General features: G+C 48.2%; 1 protein-coding gene across 1 annotated transcript in view; it reads left to right on the top strand.

Annotated features, from left to right (window-relative positions):
* zbtb14 (zinc finger and BTB domain containing 14) overlaps positions 1 to 17623 on the top strand; it is a 30052-nt gene extending 12429 nt beyond the window's left edge. The window contains exons 3-10 of the mRNA XM_072450370.1: positions 135 to 305; positions 862 to 954; positions 3691 to 3831; positions 4234 to 4457; positions 4566 to 4651; positions 14398 to 14537; positions 14680 to 14775; positions 17177 to 17623. Of these exons, the coding sequence (XP_072306471.1) occupies positions 135 to 305; positions 862 to 954; positions 3691 to 3831; positions 4234 to 4457; positions 4566 to 4651; positions 14398 to 14537; positions 14680 to 14775; positions 17177 to 17317 (1092 nt within the window). The 3' untranslated portion in view covers positions 17318 to 17623. The remainder of the gene's footprint in view (positions 1 to 134; positions 306 to 861; positions 955 to 3690; positions 3832 to 4233; positions 4458 to 4565; positions 4652 to 14397; positions 14538 to 14679; positions 14776 to 17176) is intronic.
* Positions 17624 to 18126: the final 503 nt, after the last annotated feature.

Below are 18126 nucleotides of genomic sequence, written 5' to 3'. Positions count from 1 at the left end.
CAGGCTAAAGCTAACCCCTCTGCCGCTCTGACACAGGCTAAAGCTAACACAGGCTAAAGCTAACCCCTCTGCCGCTCTGACACAGGCTAAAGCTAACACAGGCTAAAGCTAACCCCTCTGCCGCTCCGCTGCAGGTGGATAACTCGTCAGTGATAGAGATCGACTTCATCCGCTCGGACATCTTCGAGGAGGTTCTGAACTACATGTACACGGCTCGAATCAGCGTCAAGAAGAAAGACGTGAACCTCATGATGTCGTCAGGACAGATCCTCGGCATCCGCTTCCTCGACAAGCTCTGCTCTCAGGTCACTTCACCTTTGACCTTTGATCTGCTCATTCAGATCTTTCTGTTATATTATTATATATACGTATATATTGTTCATAGGATTTCCATGGCCCGTTACAGGGCTGTTAGGGTAACAAAGAAGATTAGTATCAGGGTAAACTTAAAACAATGTAAACAAAGAGATAAAGAGGGTGTCCGCCCAGTACTTTTCTCCACAGAAGTACTGCGTCTGGACAGTATTTGAAGTACTGCGTGTGGACAGTATTTGAAGTACTGCGTCTGGACAGTCTTTGAAGTACTGCGTCTGGACAGTATTTGAAGTACTGCGTGTGGACAGTATTTGAAGTACTGCGTCTGGACAGTCTTTGAAGTACTGCGTGTGGACAGTATTTGAAGTACTGCGTGTGGACAGTATTTGAAGTACTGCGTGTGGACAGTATTTGAAGTACTACGTGTGGACAGTATTTGAAGTACTGCGTGTGGACAGTATTTGAAGTACTGCGTGTGGACGGTATTTGAAGTACTGCGTGTGGACAGTATGTGAAAGTCTTTCTGAAGTCGGTGTGTTTTCTCAGAAGCGCGACGTCTCGGAGGAAAAGGACAAGTTTCCGTACGACATCGTGAAGTTGGCGCTTCCTCCAGAGGCTCAGCTTCCTCCAGACGGCGAGGTACAAACACACAGCTTCCTCTCTGTGGCAGGAGCGCGTCTCTGTGTCTGTGGCAGGAGCGCGTCTCTGTGGGAGGAGCGCGTCTCTGTGGCAGGAGCGCGTCTCTGTGGCAGGAGCGCGTCTCTGTGGCAGGAGCGCGTCTCTGTGGGAGGAGCGCGTCTCTGTGGCAGGAGCGCGTCTCTGTGGCAGGAGCGCGTCTCTGTGGCAGGAGCGCGTCTCTGTGGCAGGAGCGCGTCTCTGTGGCAGGAGCGCGTCTCTGTGGGAGGAGCGCGTCTCTGTGGGAGGAGCGCGTCTCTGTGGCAGGAGCGCGTCTCTGTGGGAGGAGCGCGTCTCTGTGGCAGGAGCGCGTCTCTGTGGCAGGAGCGCGTCTCTGTGGCAGGAGCGCGTCTCTGGCAGGAGCGCGTCTCTGTGGGAGGAGCGCGTCTCTGGCAGGAGCGCGTCTCTGTGGGAGGAGCGCGTCTCTGTGGGAGGAGCGCGTCTCTGTGGGAGGAGCGTGTCTCTGTGGCAGGAGCGCGTCTCTGTGGCAGGAGCGCGTCTCTGTGGCAGGAGCGCGTCTCTGTGGCAGGAGCGCGTCTCTGTGGGAGGAGCGCGTCTCTGTGGCAGGAGCGCGTCTCTGTGGCAGGAGCGCGTCTCTGTGGCAGGAGCGCGTCTCTGTGGCAGGAGCGCGTCTCTGTGGCAGGAGCGCGTCTCTGTGGCAGGAGCGTGTCTCTGTGGGAGGAGCGCGTCTCTGTGGCAGGAGCGCGTCTCTGTGGCAGGAGCGCGTCTCTGTGGGAGGAGCGCGTCTCTGTGGCAGGAGCGCGTCTCTGTGGGAGGAGCGCGTCTCTGTGGGAGGAGCGCGTCTCTGTGGCAGGAGCGCGTCTCTGGCAGGAGCGCGTCTCTGTGGCAGGAGCGCGTCTCTGGCAGGAGCGCGTCTCTGTGGCAGGAGCGCGTCTCTGTGGGAGGAGCGCGTCTCTGGCAGGAGCGCGTCTCTGTGGGAGGAGCGCGTCTCTGTGGGAGGAGCGCGTCTCTGGCAGGAGCGCGTCTCTGTGGCAGGAGCGCGTCTCTGGCAGGAGCGCGTCTCTGTGGCAGGAGCGCGTCTCTGTGGCAGGAGCGCGTCTCTGTGGGAGGAGCGTGTCATGTGGGAGGAGCATGTGGGACAAGAACAGACTGGACACGACTGTTTCAGGTCAAAGGTTAAATGTGGACACTTCCTGTAGTGTCGGCCTTCAAAGTAAATCCATCATTCGAACACTTTGACAGTTGATAATAAATAAATGTAATAATAAATATAGCCGCAAGCGGCAATGATCGGCCCTCGCCACGCCGCCGCTGCCACGCCGCAAGAGGAGGGGGCGTGGCTAACGCGCCCCAATTGTCCTTTTATTACGCCTACTGCTGAATCTGTGACGCTGTCACATCTTCTCCCCTTTGTTTTACATCAAAAAGACATTTTATTTTGAATTCTTGGCAAAATGTGCGGCTCTGCCGCACAGACACCGTGACTCTTTGAATAAAATTTTGATACATTTTGATGGTCCTGAAGATGAGTCTCACCACATTTCATCAGGTTCATATGTCGAACGCCCTGAGGGGGAGGAGTTCGTTAAAAGTATAAAGTGTAAACATGTTCTGGTGAAATTTCAGATAATTTCGCAAAACTAAACATTTAACCTCCATATAAACTCTGTAGGGGGCGCTGTGGCGCCAAATTAATTAATTTCACTTCAAGTAGGTTTAGGGCAAAGAGTTTAACAACTGATTCTAATTTGACGCAATTCAGACTTTATCTGCGCAAACGGCAGAAATGTTAAATTTGGGAGATTTCTGAAATTCAAGCTACAGTTTGCGGCTTCGCCCAAACCCACAGAAACTGTGACAGGGTCAAAGTCATTTAAATAACTTTTGATGTCCCACTCCTCAGTAGCATTTTCACACAATTTCAGCTTTTTAGAGACAACGCCCTGAGAGGAGTTCATAAAAGTACCACGTCTGGAAAAACTCCCGAGTCATGCTTAGCCATTTCTGAAGCAATATGGCCGACATTTGGTTGGGCGGACGGCGTTGCCGTAATAATATTTTTTACTTCTCTTGTCGCCATCTACCTCTGCGCCAAATTTCATGATTCTACCATCAGATTTTTGGGGTCATTTCCCATGTCTCAATGCATTTTTGGTACATTTGGGGGCGCTAACGCGCACATTCTTTTATTTTAGAAAAGGGAAATAGCCAGAATGTAGCGGCACGATCTTTAGAGGTGTGAACATTTTTTTCAAATATCATAAACTATACATTTTCAGAAAGAGCTCGCGCTTTCCTACCTCATGGTGTGGGTCCCTGGTCACTGACGGGTACTTTCATTCATTTTGAGTGGGCTCCGCCCACTTTGTGTTTTTGACAATAATGTTCAATTTTTGCATTACATGTTTATATGAACGGAACATGCAGGAGATGGAACGTATTCATGAGCCACTTAGCGCAAATGAGTGCTTTATATGGGGAATGTAAAGTGCTCGTTTAGTGCGCACTTTTGCACGGGCTTCACCCGATTACAACGGTAATGTTCCATTTTCCTACTACTAATTAGTCTGCACGGGGCGTGCATGAGTGGAGGAGCGTTAGTGAGGGTTTGGAAGTGGGCGAGCGCTTCGCGCTCGATTTCGCACGGCCTTACGGGACTAATAGGCCTCTCGCCAGCTTGTGGCGCTCGGGCCTAATAAATGTAATAAATGGTCATATCGTCCCGTGTGTGATTGACAGGTGCTCGGGGAACAGGACGACCCGCCCTCTGATGACCTCGTGGAGTCCTCGTCCAATCAGGAGCTGGATAAATCTCCCACTGCGGCTTTACGAGTCCAAGAGGCCATTTTGAAGGAGCTGGTCAACGACGACGTGCACAAGGTGAAGAAAGGGGGCCGAGGCTGGGCGGGACATCCAGCACCAGTGTCACGGGGGCCGAGGCTGGGCGGGACATCCAGCACCAGTGTCACGGGGGCCGAGACATCCAGCACCAGTGTCACAGGGGCCGAGACATCCAGCACCAGTGTCACGGGGGCCGAGGCTGGGCGGGACATCCAGCACCAGTGTCACGGGGGCCGAGGCTGGGCGGGACATCCAGCACCAGTGTCACGGGGGCCGAGGCTGGGCGGGACATCCAGCACCAGTGCAACGGGGGCCGAGGCTGGGCGGGACATCCAGCACAAGTGTCACGGGGGCCGAGGCTGGGCGGGACATCCAGCACCAGTGCAACGGGGGCCGAGGCTGGGTGGGACATCCGGTGTAATACCTGTGCTTGTCCTGCAGGTGTCGTGCTATGACCAGGACGTAGAGATGGAGGGCGGAGCTAAAGAGCTGGAGGCGGACTCTGGGACGCAGACGCTTGGGTTCGGGGGGGACCTCGGGGGGGTTAAAGACGAGCAGCCGAACTGGAGCAGCGACATGAAGCTGGAGTATCTTCTGTACGGAGCCAGAGACGCTCTGAGCTGCCACGTGTGCGGGAAAGCTTTCCTGGACGACAACAAACTGCGGTCAGACCTTTTCTAATTATCATGTCTGATTCTGACCAATCACAGCCTCACACTCTGTGATGCTGAAGTAAACATGTCAATAACAACAAGCCTGAACTTGTGTCACAGGAAACACGAGAAGCTTCACTCTGCAGAGCGACCGTTCGGCTGCGAGATCTGCACCAAAGCATTCACCACACACGCCCACCTGAAAGGTACACACACACACACACACACACACGCCCACCTGAAAGGTACACACACACACACACACACGCCCACCTGAAAGGTACACACACACACACACACACACACGCCCACCTGAAAGGTACACACACACACACACACACGCCCACCTGAAAGGTACACACACACACACACACACGCCCACCTGAAAGGTACACACACACACGCCCACCTGAAAGGTACACACACACACACACACACACGCCCACCTGAAAGGTACACACACACACACACGCCCACCTGAAAGGTACACACACACACACACACACACGCCCACCTGAAAGGTACACACACACACACACACGCCCACCTGAAAGGTACACACACACACACACACACACACGCCCACCTGAAAGGTACACACACACACACACGCCCACCTGAAAGGTACACACACACACACACACACGCCCACCTGAAAGGTACACACACACACGCCCACCTGAAAGGTACACACACACACACACACACACGCCCACCTGAAAGGTACACACACACACACACGCCCACCTGAAAGGTACACACACACACACACACACACGCCCACCTGAAAGGTACACACACACACACACACACGCCCACCTGAAAGGTACACACACACACACACACACACACACGCCCACCTGAAAGGTACACACACACACACACACACGCCCACCTGAAAGGTACACACACACACGCCCACCTGAAAGGTACACACACACACACACACACACACGCCCACCTGAAAGGTACACACACACACGCCCACCTGAAAGGTACACACACACACACACACGCCCACCTGAAAGGTACACACACACGCCCACCTGAAAGGTACACACACACACGCCCACCTGAAAGGTACACACACACACACACACGCCCACCTGAAAGGTACACACACACACACACGCCCACCTGAAAGGTACACACACACACACACACGCCCACCTGAAAGGTACACACACACGCCCACCTGAAAGGTACACACACACACACGCCCACCTGAAAGGTACACACACACACACACACGCCCACCTGAAAGGTACACACACACACACGCCCACCTGAAAGGTACACACACACACACACGCCCACCTGAAAGGTACACACACACACACACACACGCCCACCTGAAAGGTACACACACACACGCCCACCTGAAAGGTACACACACACACACACACACACACGCCCACCTGAAAGGTACACACACACACACACACCCACCTGAAAGGTACACACACACACACACACACCTGAAAGGTACACACACACACACACACGCCCACCTGAAAGGTACACACACACACGCCCACCTGAAAGGTACACACACACACGCCCACCTGAAAGGTACACACACACACACACACGCCCACCTGAAAGGTACACACACACACACGCCCACCTGAAAGGTACACACACACACACACACACGCCCACCTGAAAGGTACACACACACACACACACACACGCCCACCTGAAAGGTACACACACACACACACACACGCCCACCTGAAAGGTACACACACACACGCCCACCTGAAAGGTACACACACACACACACACACACACGCCCACCTGAAAGGTACACACACACACACACACACCCACCTGAAAGGTACACACACACACACACACACGCCCACCTGAAAGGTACACACACACACACACACACACGCCCACCTGAAAGGTACACACACACACACACACGCCCACCTGAAAGGTACACACACACACGCCCACCTGAAAGGTACACACACACACGCCCACCTGAAAGGTACACACACACACACACACACACGCCCACCTGAAAGGTACACACACACACGCCCACCTGAAAGGTACACACACACACACACACACACACGCCCACCTGAAAGGTACACACACACACACACGCCCACCTGAAAGGTACACACACACACACACACACGCCCACCTGAAAGGTACACACACACACGCCCACCTGAAAGGTACACACACACACACACACACACGCCCACCTGAAAGGTACACACACACACACACACACGCCCACCTGAAAGGTACACACACACACACACACACGCCCACCTGAAAGGTACACACACACACACACGCCCACCTGAAAGGTACACACACACACGCCCACTTGAAAGGTACACACACACACACGCCCACCTGAAAGGTACACACACACACGCCCACCTGAAAGGTACACACACACACACGCCCACCTGAAAGGTACACACACACACACACACGCCCACCTGAAAGGTACACACACACACACACGCCCACCTGAAAGGTACACACACACACACACACGCCCACCTGAAAGGTACACACACACACGCCCACCTGAAAGGTACACACACACACACACACGCCCACCTGAAAGGTACACACACACACACACACACGCCCACCTGAAAGGTACACACACACACACACGCCCACCTGAAAGGTACACACACACACACACACACGCCCACCTGAAAGGTACACACACACACACACACGCCCACCTGAAAGGTACACACACACACACGCCCACCTGAAAGGTACACACACACACACACACCTGAAAGGTACACACACACACACGCCCACCTGAAAGGTACACACACACGCCCACCTGAAAGGTACACACACACACACCTGAAAGGTACACACACACACACACACATCTGAAAGGTACACACACACACACCTGAAAGGTACACACACACACACACACACACACATCTGAAAGGTACACACACACACACCTGAAAGGTACACACACACACACACACACATCTGAAAGGTACACACACCTGAAAGGTACACACACACACACACCCGAAAGGTACACACACACACACACCTGAAAGGTATACACACACACCTGAAAGGTACACACACACACACACCTGAAAGGTACACACACACACCTGAAAGGTGTGTGTGTGTACCTTTCAGCATGAACAGCATGAGCACCTGAAAGGTACACACACACATACACCTGAAAGGTACACACACACACACACACACCTGAAAGGTACACACACACACACACACACCTGAAAGGTACACACACAAACACACACCTGAAAGGTACACATACACCTGAAAGGTACACACACATACACACGCACCAGCAGGAGGCCGGTCAGCATGTAGAGGTTGAACAGGGAACAAGGGGCCCCAGGACTGACCCTTGGGGCACACCACAGGTCAGGGTCATGTGGTCTGAGACACAAAGTACTTCCTGTCTTCCAGATAGGACCTTAACCAGTTTAGGGCGGGGCCAGTGATGCCCACCCTGTCCTCTAGTCTCTGTAAGAGGGTCCCACCCAGTCCTCTAGTCTCTGTAAGAGGGTCCCACCCTGTCCTCTAGTCTCTGTAAGAGGGCCCCACCCTGTCCTCTAGTCTCTGTAAGAGGGTCCCACCCAGTCCTCTAGTCTCTGTAAGAGGGTCCCACCCTGTCCTCTAGTCTCTGTAAGAGGGTCCCACCCTGTCCTCTAGTCTCTGTAAGAGGGGCCCACCCTGTCCTCTAGTCTCTGTAAGAGGGTCCCACCCTGTCCTCTAGTCTCTGTAAGAGGGGCCCACCCTGTCCTCTAGTCTCTGTAAGAGGGGCCCACCCTGTCCTCTAGTCTCTGTAAGAGGGTCCCACCCTGTCCTCTAGTCTCTGTAAGAGGGGCCCACCCTGTCCTCTAGTCTCTGTAAGAGGGTCCCACCCTGTCCTCTAGTCTCTGTAAGAGGGTCCCACCCTGTCCTCTAGTCTCTGTAAGAGGGTCCCACCCTGTCCTCTAGTCTCTGTAAGAGGGTCCCATGATCGACAGTGTCAAAAGCAGCATCAGATCTAACAGAATTAAGACTGAGGCTTTGCCCGTGTCAGTGTTCAGGAGGATGTCATTTGTCACCATGACAACAGCAGTCTCCAGGCTGAGACATAGATTTTCAAAGTCAGGGGCCAGGGGGCCCCCTATCTAAAAAAGTTAGGGGCCCCCCAGCAATTTCAGGGGCCCACAAGCGCGCACGGCATCGCGGCGTCATAAGAACAAGATAAATGTGTAATTTTAAAGCTCGTTATTCGCATGTACAACGATTTAACCCGTTACATCCTCCTGAGGCCGGCGAGCATTTTCCAAATGACAAATATTCTCTTACATCATCACTTTTATTTCCGTGGTCAATACCATAAGTTATACCTCATTTTAAAGATTATTTTCTCAACAAAACGAATATGTCATTGATTTACATTGAATAATTTGCCCAAAGAAGCAATTACCAATAGTTTGTGAGAAAGTCTCAACTTTGACAAACGCATGTCCTGTTTGTGTTTATGACGGAGGAAACAGCTTTAATTCTGCTCATTCTTCTGCTCAGTCTGTCCATAAAGAACCACAGAACAACAATATACACTTGTATTTTTACTGAAGTTTTCTTCTGTGATGATGGTCAGGATTAAGGCTCGTCCATAACAAACGACCTGTTTGACGTATAAGATGCTGTTTGTATCGATCTTTTCTTCAGACTGTGACAGAATGAGACCGTCCACTGTCCACGGGTTTGTCCTCTACAGTCTCCGGGGGAAAAATGCGCCGCTTCCGACGTGCGCATACATCTTTGTTTTTAGCCCTTAGCTAATGCTAACGGTGACGTAGGAGACTTTGATTGACATATTATTCTAGCCAATGAGCCAAGCTTTAGAATCCTCTGTATTCTCGTGCGTAAAGACTGTCAGAGCCTAGATTTTACGCATCACGTTTTCTGATTTTATTCGCCTTTTGGACGCGCATTTTGTTAGATATATGTATTATTATATCAATACAAAAATAAAATAAATATATTATAATTTTGTTTTTTTCACCTCGATATGGGAAACTCATATTGACACATTTTCACATTCATTGTTTTTAGCAGTTATAATAGTATTAGTGGTTCTACAAAACATCAACATGTATGTTTTATGATCATAGAGGAGCTAAAACTGTAATAAAACAGTTTGGCACATATTTGGATCACTTGAATATACTTTCTGATACAAAAAGGTCAAAGCACCAAAATGCCTGTTCCAGAGATGTGAAACTTTACACAGTTGTTGTCATGACAACAGCGTGTGCAGTGAACAGCATGAGCACACAATGAAGTATGTCATGACAACAGTGTGTACAGTGAACAGCATGAGCACACAATGAAGTATGTCATGACAACAGCGTGTGCAGTGAACAGCATGAGCACACAATGAAGTATGTCATGACAACAGCGTGTGCAGTGAACAGCATGAGCACACAATGAAGTATGTCATGACAACAGCGTGTGCAGTGAACAGCATGAGCACACAATGAAGTATGTCATGACAACAGCGTGTGCAGTGAACAGCATGAGCACACAATGAAGTATGTCATGACAACAGCGTGTGCAGTGAACAGCATGAGCACACAATGAAGTATGTCATGACAACAGCGTGTGCAGTGAACAGCATGAGCACACAATGAAGTATGTCATGACAACAGAGTGTACAGTGAACAGCATGAGCACACAATGAAGTATGTCATGACAACAGCGTGTACAGTGAACAGCATGAGCACACAATGAAGTATGTCATGACAACAGCGTGTGCAGTGAACAGCATGAGCACACAATGAAGTATGTCGTGACAACAGCGTGTGCAGTGAACAGCATGAGCACACAATGAAGTATGTCGTGACAACAGCGTGTACAGTGAACAGCATGAGCACACAATGAAGTATGTCGTGACAACAGCGTGTGCAGTGAACAGCATGAGCACACAATGAAGTATGTCGTGACAACAGCGTGTGCAGTGAACAGCATGAGCACACAATGAAGTATGTCGTGACAACAGCGTGTGCCGTGAACAGCATGAGCACACAATGAAGTATGTCGTGACAACAGCGTGTGCAGTGAACAGCATGAGCACACAATGAAGTATGTCGTGACAACAGCGTGTGCAGTGAACAGCATGAGCACACAATGAAGTATGTCGTGACAACAGCGTGTGCAGTGAACAGCATGAGCACACAATGAAGTATGTCGTGACAACAGCGTGTGCAGTGAACAGCATGAGCACACAATGAAGTATGTCGTGACAACAGCGTGTGCAGTGAACAGCATGAGCACACAATGAAGTATGTCGTGACAACAGCGTGTGCAGTGAACAGCATGAGCACACAATGAAGTATGTCGTGACAACAGCGTGTGCAGTGAACAGCATGAGCACACAATGAAGTATGTCATGACAACAGCGTGTGCAGTGAACAGCATGAGCACACAATGAAGTATGTCATGACAACAGCGTGTGCAGTGAACAGCATGAGCACACAATGAAGTATGTCATGACAACAGCGTGTGCAGTGAACAGCATGAGCACACAATGAAGTATGTCATGACAACAGCGTGTGCCGTGAACAGCATGAGCACACAATGAAGTATGTCATGACAACAGCGTGTGCCGTGAACAGCATGAGCACACAATGAAGTATGTCATGACAACAGCGTGTGCAGTGAACAGCATGAGCACACAATGAAGTATGTCATGACAACAGCGTGTGCAGTGAACAGCATGAGCACACAATGAAGTATGTCATGACAACAGCGTGTGCAGTGAACAGTATGAGCACAATGAAGTATGTCATGACAACAGCATGTGCCGTGAACAGTATGAGCACAATGAAGTATGTCATGACAACAGCATGTGCAGTGAACAGCATGAGCACACAATGAAGTATGTCATGACAACAGCATGTGCAGTGAACAGCATGAGCACACAATGAAGTATGTCATGACAACAGTGTGTACAGTGAACAGCATGAGCACACAATGAAGTATGTCATGACAACAGCATGTGCCGTGAACAGCATGAGCACACAATGAAGTATGTCATGACAACAGCATGTGCAGTGAACAGCATGAGCACACAATGAAGTATGTCATGACAACAGCATGTGCCGTGAACAGCATGAGCACAATGAAGTATGTCATGACAACAGCATGTGCCGTGAACAGCATGAGCACAATGAAGTATGTCATGACAACAGCATGTGCCGTGAACAGCATGAGCACACAATGAAGTATGTCATGACAACAGCATGTACAGTGAACAGCATGAGCACACAATGAAGTATGTCATGACAACAGCATGTGCCGTGAACAGTATGAGCACAATGAAGTATGTCATGACAACAGCATGTGCCGTGAACAGTATGAGCACAATGAAGTATGTCATGACAACAGCATGTGCCGTGAACAGCATGAGCACACAATGAAGTATGTCATGACAACAGCATGTACAGTGAACAGCATGAGCACACAATGAAGTATGTCATGACAACAGCATGTGCCGTGAACAGTATGAGCACAATGAAGTATGTCATGACAACAGCATGTGCCGTGAACAGTATGAGCACAATGAAGTATGTCATGACAACAGCATGTGCCGTGAACAGCATGAGCACACAATGAAGTATGTCATGACAACAGCATGTACAGTGAACAGCATGAGCACACAATGAAGTATGTCATGACAACAGCATGTGCCGTGAACAGCATGAGCACACAATGAAGTATGTCATGACAACAGCATGTACAGTGAACAGCATGAGCACACAATGAAGTATGTCATGACAACAGCATGTGCCGTGAACAGCATGAGCACACAATGAAGTATGTCATGACAACAGCATGTGCCGTGAACAGCATGAGCACACAATGAAGTATGTCATGACAACAGCATGTGCCGTGAACAGTATGAGCACAATGAAGTATGTCATGACAACAGCATGTGCCGTGAACAGCATGAGCACACAATGAAGTATGTCATGACAACAGCATGTGCCGTGAACAGCATGAGCACACAATGAAGTATGTCATGACAACAGCATGTGCCGTGAACAGTATGAGCACAATGAAGTATGTCATGACAACAGCATGTGCCGTGAACAGTATGAGCACAATGAAGTATGTCATGACAACAGCATGTGCCGTGAACAGCATGAGCACACAATGAAGTATGTCATGACAACAGCATGTGCAGTGAACAGCATGAGCACACAATGAAGTATGTCATGACAACAGCATGTGCCGTGAACAGCATGAGCACACAATGAAGTATGTCATGACAACAGCATGTGCAGTGAACAGCATGAGCACACAATGAAGTATGTCATGACAACAGCATGTGCAGTGAACAGCATGAGCACACAATGAAGTATGTCATGACAACAGCATGTGCCGTGAACAGTATGAGCACAATGAAGTATGTCATGACAACAGCATGTGCCGTGAACAGTATGAGCACAATGAAGTATGTCATGACAACAGCATGTGCCGTGAACAGTATGAGCACAATGAAGTATGTCATGACAACAGCATGTGCAGTGAACAGCATGAGCACAATGAAGTATGTCATGACAACAGCATGTGCAGTGAACAGCATGAGCACACAATGAAGTATGTCATGCTCAGGACCATTACAAATGGACAATATTCAGGCGAGACTGAAAAAGGATGTTTGGTTCATGTTTGGGCCTCTGTAGTGTAAGTTCTGAAGCCCTGACAGTGTGACATCTGCACATCTGCAGAAACTAGAAGGCCTAAGCTTTCCCATGATGCATCACACTCACTCGCTGTAAGATCCTCTTTTAATAAGCAATGGCATGTGGGTCTTACCATTGTGCACCGGGCCAAATAGGCGGATGGAAACAGGTTAAAGTACTTTTATCTTTTATTTGATATGAAGAGCACAAATACTGAATCATATGAACCAGAGATCATGATCTTTAATACTGTTTAATTCAATATCATCATGTTTCTAAGATACAAAATAAATACTGTATACAGCATTTGACACAAGGAGATCTTATATGTTCTGCAGCAGGACTAAATCAAATCACAGTCTACAAAATAACACAGCGGCCAATCAGACGCCCGCTTTCATCGACATTAGGTCACGGCAACCGCTCGGCCAATGAGAAGCGAGAATGCAACTACTAAATGGCATGTCTGTCAAAATGAAATGTAAACGATGAAAATGCCCCAAATATGGTCAAATTAGGCCCCGGTTATTTTATGACTTGGTTTATGGATCCGCCGCACTTAGATGATCGATTTATACAATATGAATCAAATTCATTATTATCAAAACATTTTTATAAAGTACCGCCAACAACGCAAAATAGCAATAAATGAAATAGAAAAAGCGGTATTAAGTCAGAAGATAAGAGCGCATGAAGCGTGAGGGAGCAGCTCCGCCCCTGCGCGGTGGCGAGAGCGCGCGCCCGTTTCCTCCGCCTTTAGATCACAAATACACATTTAAACCCGTTTACCACATTTTCTCCAGCGCGTTTTGCCTTGACTAAGAGTGTTCACTTAGAAATGTGAGTTCTGAGTGTAAAACAGGCTAAATCTACTGTTACACGCTCCTGCCTGAGATGGGCCGGTCATGACTCAGGACTGCCCCTCCCCCTGACCCCTCCCCCTGACCCCTGCTCTTCTTTAGGAGAGGCTTTATGACCTCAGTTTTCAAAGACATTGGGAATGTTCCAGATTGAAGCTTTAACTATGTGAGTGATGCTAACACAGACTTTATAAATCTGGAGGCTCACACATGGAGCAGCTGTAGATGATCTTATGGACAGTTTTGTCAGTTACAGGTGCAAAGTGAGTCCGCTCTAAGTGTCCAGGTGGTTTTAGGTCATTTATTACATTGTGGTTTAGTCCTGGTTCTGACTTGGTTCTTTCCCAGAGCACCTGAAGATCCACACGGGCTTTAAGCCGTACAGATGTGACGTCTGTGGAAAGTCCTTCATTCGAGCTCCAGATCTGAAGAAACACGAGAGAGTTCACAGCAACGAGAGGCCCTTCGCCTGCCAGATGTGTGACAAGGTAAGACCTGGTTTAGACCTGGTTTAGACCTGGTTTAGTCCTGGTTTAGACCTGGTTTAGTCCTGCTTTAGTCCTGCTTTAGTCCTGCTTTAGTTCTGCTTTAGTCCTGCTTTAGTCCTGGTCTGACTTGAGCTTCTTTCAGGCGTTCAAACACAAGTCTCATCTTAAAGATCATGAGCGACGTCACAGAGGAGAAAAACCCTTCATCTGTAACTCCTGCTCCAAGGCCTTCGCCAAGGTACGTGTGCCAGTACTACAGTACTCCAGTACTACTACAGTACTACTACAGTACTACTACAGTACTACAGTACTACAGTACTACAGTACTACAACAGTACTACTACAGTACTACTACAGTACTACTACAGTACTACTACAGTACTACAGTACTACAGTACTACAGTACTACAACAGTACTACTACAGTACTACTACAGTACTACTACAGTACTACTACAGTACTACTACAGTACTACAGTACTACAGTACTACAGTACTACTACAGTGCTACTACAGTACTACTACAGTACTACTACAGTACTACAGTACTACAGTACTACAGTACTACAACAGTACTACTACAGTGCTACTACAGTACTACTACAGTACTACAGTACTACAGTAGTACAGTACTACAACAGTACTACTACAGTACTACTACAGTACTACTACAGTACTACAGTACTACAGTACTACAGTACTACAACAGTACTACTACAGTGCTACTACAGTACTACTACAGTACTACAGTACTACAGTACTACAGTACTACAACAGTACTACTACAGTGCTACTACAGTACTACTACAGTACTACAGTACTACAACAGTACTCCAGTACTACTACAGTGCTACTACAGTACTACAGTACTACAGTACTACTACAGTGCTACTACAGTACTACTACAGTACTACAGTACTACAACAGTACTCCAGTACTACTACAGTACTCCAGTACTACTACAGTACTACTACAGTGCTACTACAGTACTACTACAGTACTACAGTACTACAGTACTACAGTACTACAGTACTACAACAGTACTACAGTACTACTACAGTACCACTACAGTACTACAGTATTACTACAGTACTACTACACTACTACAGTACTACAACAGTACTACAGTACTACTACAGTACTACAGTACTACTACAGTACTACAGTACTACAGTGCTACTACAGTACTACTACAGTACCACTACAGTACTACAGTACTACTACAGTACTACAGTAGTACTACAGTACTACAACAGTACTACAGTACTACTACAGTACTACTACAGTACCACTACAGTACTACAGTACCACTACAGTACTACAGTACTACAGTACTACTACAGTACTACAACAGTACTACTACAGTACTACAACAGTACTACAGTACTACTACAGTACTACAGTACTACAGTACCACTACAGTACTACAGTACTACTACAGTACTACTGTAGTACTGTTATACTACAGTAGTACTGTAGTACTACAGTACTATTGTAGTACTGTAATACTACAGTACTACCGTAGCACTGTAGTACTGTAATACTGTAGTACTACAGTACTACATTAGTACTGTAGTACTGTAATACTGTAGTACTCTAATACTACAGTACTACAGCAGTACTGTAGTACTGTAATACTACAGTACTACTGTAGTACTGCAATACTACAGCACTACAGTGCTACAGTACTACTGTAGTACTGTAGTACTGTAATACTACAGTACTACTGTAGTACTGCAATACTACAGCACTACAGTGCTACAGTACTGTAGTACCCCAGTACTACAGTAGTGTGTACTGGAGTACATAATACTGCATACTACATAGTGTGTACAGTAGTGTGTACTCATTACTACATAGTGTGTACAGTAGTGTGTACTCAGTACTACATAGTGTGTACAGTAGTGTGTACTCCAGTACTACATAGTGTGTACTCCAGTACTACATAGTGTGTACTACAGTACTACATAGTGTGTACAGTAGTATGTACTCCAGTACTACATAGTGTGTACTCCAGTACTACATAGTGTGTGCAGTAGTGTGTACTCCAGTACTACATAGTGTGTACTCCAGTACTACATAGTGTGTACAGTAGTGTGTACTCCAGTACTATATAGTGTGTACTCCAGGACTACATAGTGTGTACTACATAGTGTGTACTCCAGTACTACATAGTGTGTACTCCAGTACTACATAGTGTGCACTCCAGTACTACATAGTGTGTACACTAGTGTGTACTCCAATACTACATAGTGTGTACTCCAGTACTACATAGTGTGTACAGTAGTGTGTACTCTAGTACTACATAGTTTGTACTCCAGTACTACATAGTGTGTACAGTAGTGTGTACTCCAGTACTACATAGTGTGTACTCCATAGTGTGTACTCCATAGTGTGTACTCCATAGTGTGTACTACATAGTGTGTACTACATAGTGTGTACTACATAGTGTGTACAGTAGTGTGTACTCTAGTACTACATAGTTTGTACTCCAGTACTACATAGTGTGTACAGTAGTGTGTACTCCAGTACTACATAGTGTGTACTCCATAGTGTGTACTTCATAGTGTGTACTCCATAGTGTGTACTACATAGTGTGTACTACATAGTGTGTACTACATAGTGTGTACTGTGTTGCAGGCGTCAGACCTGAAGCGTCATGAGAATAACATGCACAGTGACAGGAAACTGTCTCATGGAGACGAGGCTCTTCAGGCGGCGGCTTTAGCAGCAGAAGAATCACAGCTGGAGCAACATCTGGAGAGCATCGCCTGCTCCTGACCCCGAGCTGAGGACCAGGACCAGGACCAGGACCAGGACCAGGGCCAGGACCAGGACCAGGACCAGGACCAGGACCAGGACCAGGACCAGGACCAGGACCAGGGCCAGGGCCAGGGCCAGGACCAGGACCAGGGCCAGGACCAGGACCAGGACCAGGACCAGGGCCAGGGCCAGGACCAGGACCAGGACCAGGACCAGGGCCAGGACCAGGACCAGGACCAGGACCAGGACCTGCCCTGGGACCTGAGACAGAGACTCTAAACCTGTCCCAGGCCTGGTCCAGAACACTTTGGGAGGTAGAACCTCTCAAAGTCCACTTTGGATCCAAATAGGACCTGAGATTTAGACCTCAAAAACTCATCCATCGGAACTGTGTCTTATGAAGGACCTGGTTTGGTTCTGGTTTAGTCCTGGTTTAGTCCTGGTTTAGTCCTGGTTTAGACCTGGTTTAGTCCTGGTTTAGACCTGGTTTGGTTCTGGTTTAGTCCTGGTTTAGTCCTGGTTTAGTCCTGGTTTAGACCTGGTTTAGTCCTGGTTTAGACCTGGTTTAGTCCTGGTTTAGTCCTGGTTTAGACCTGGTTTAGTCCTGGTTTAGTCCTGGTTTAGTCCTGGTTTAGACCTGGTTTAGACCTGGTTTAGTCCTGGTTTAGTCCTGGTTTAGACCTGGTTTAGTCCTGGTTTAAACCTGGTTTAGTCCTGGTTTAGTCCTGGTTTAGACCTGGTTTAGTCCTGGTTTAAACCTGGTTTAGTCCTGGTTTAGTCCTGGTTTATAAGAATGCTAAATTAAATCATGTCATCATAAACTTTCT

Source organism: Eucyclogobius newberryi, unplaced genomic scaffold (assembly GCF_026437365.1).
Source record: "Eucyclogobius newberryi isolate DKJ021-1_F unplaced genomic scaffold, fEucNew1.0.hap1 SCAF_18, whole genome shotgun sequence".
Classification (NCBI taxonomy): Eukaryota; Metazoa; Chordata; class Actinopteri; order Gobiiformes; family Gobiidae; genus Eucyclogobius; species Eucyclogobius newberryi.
This window is presented reverse-complemented; position numbering and strand designations above follow the sequence as displayed.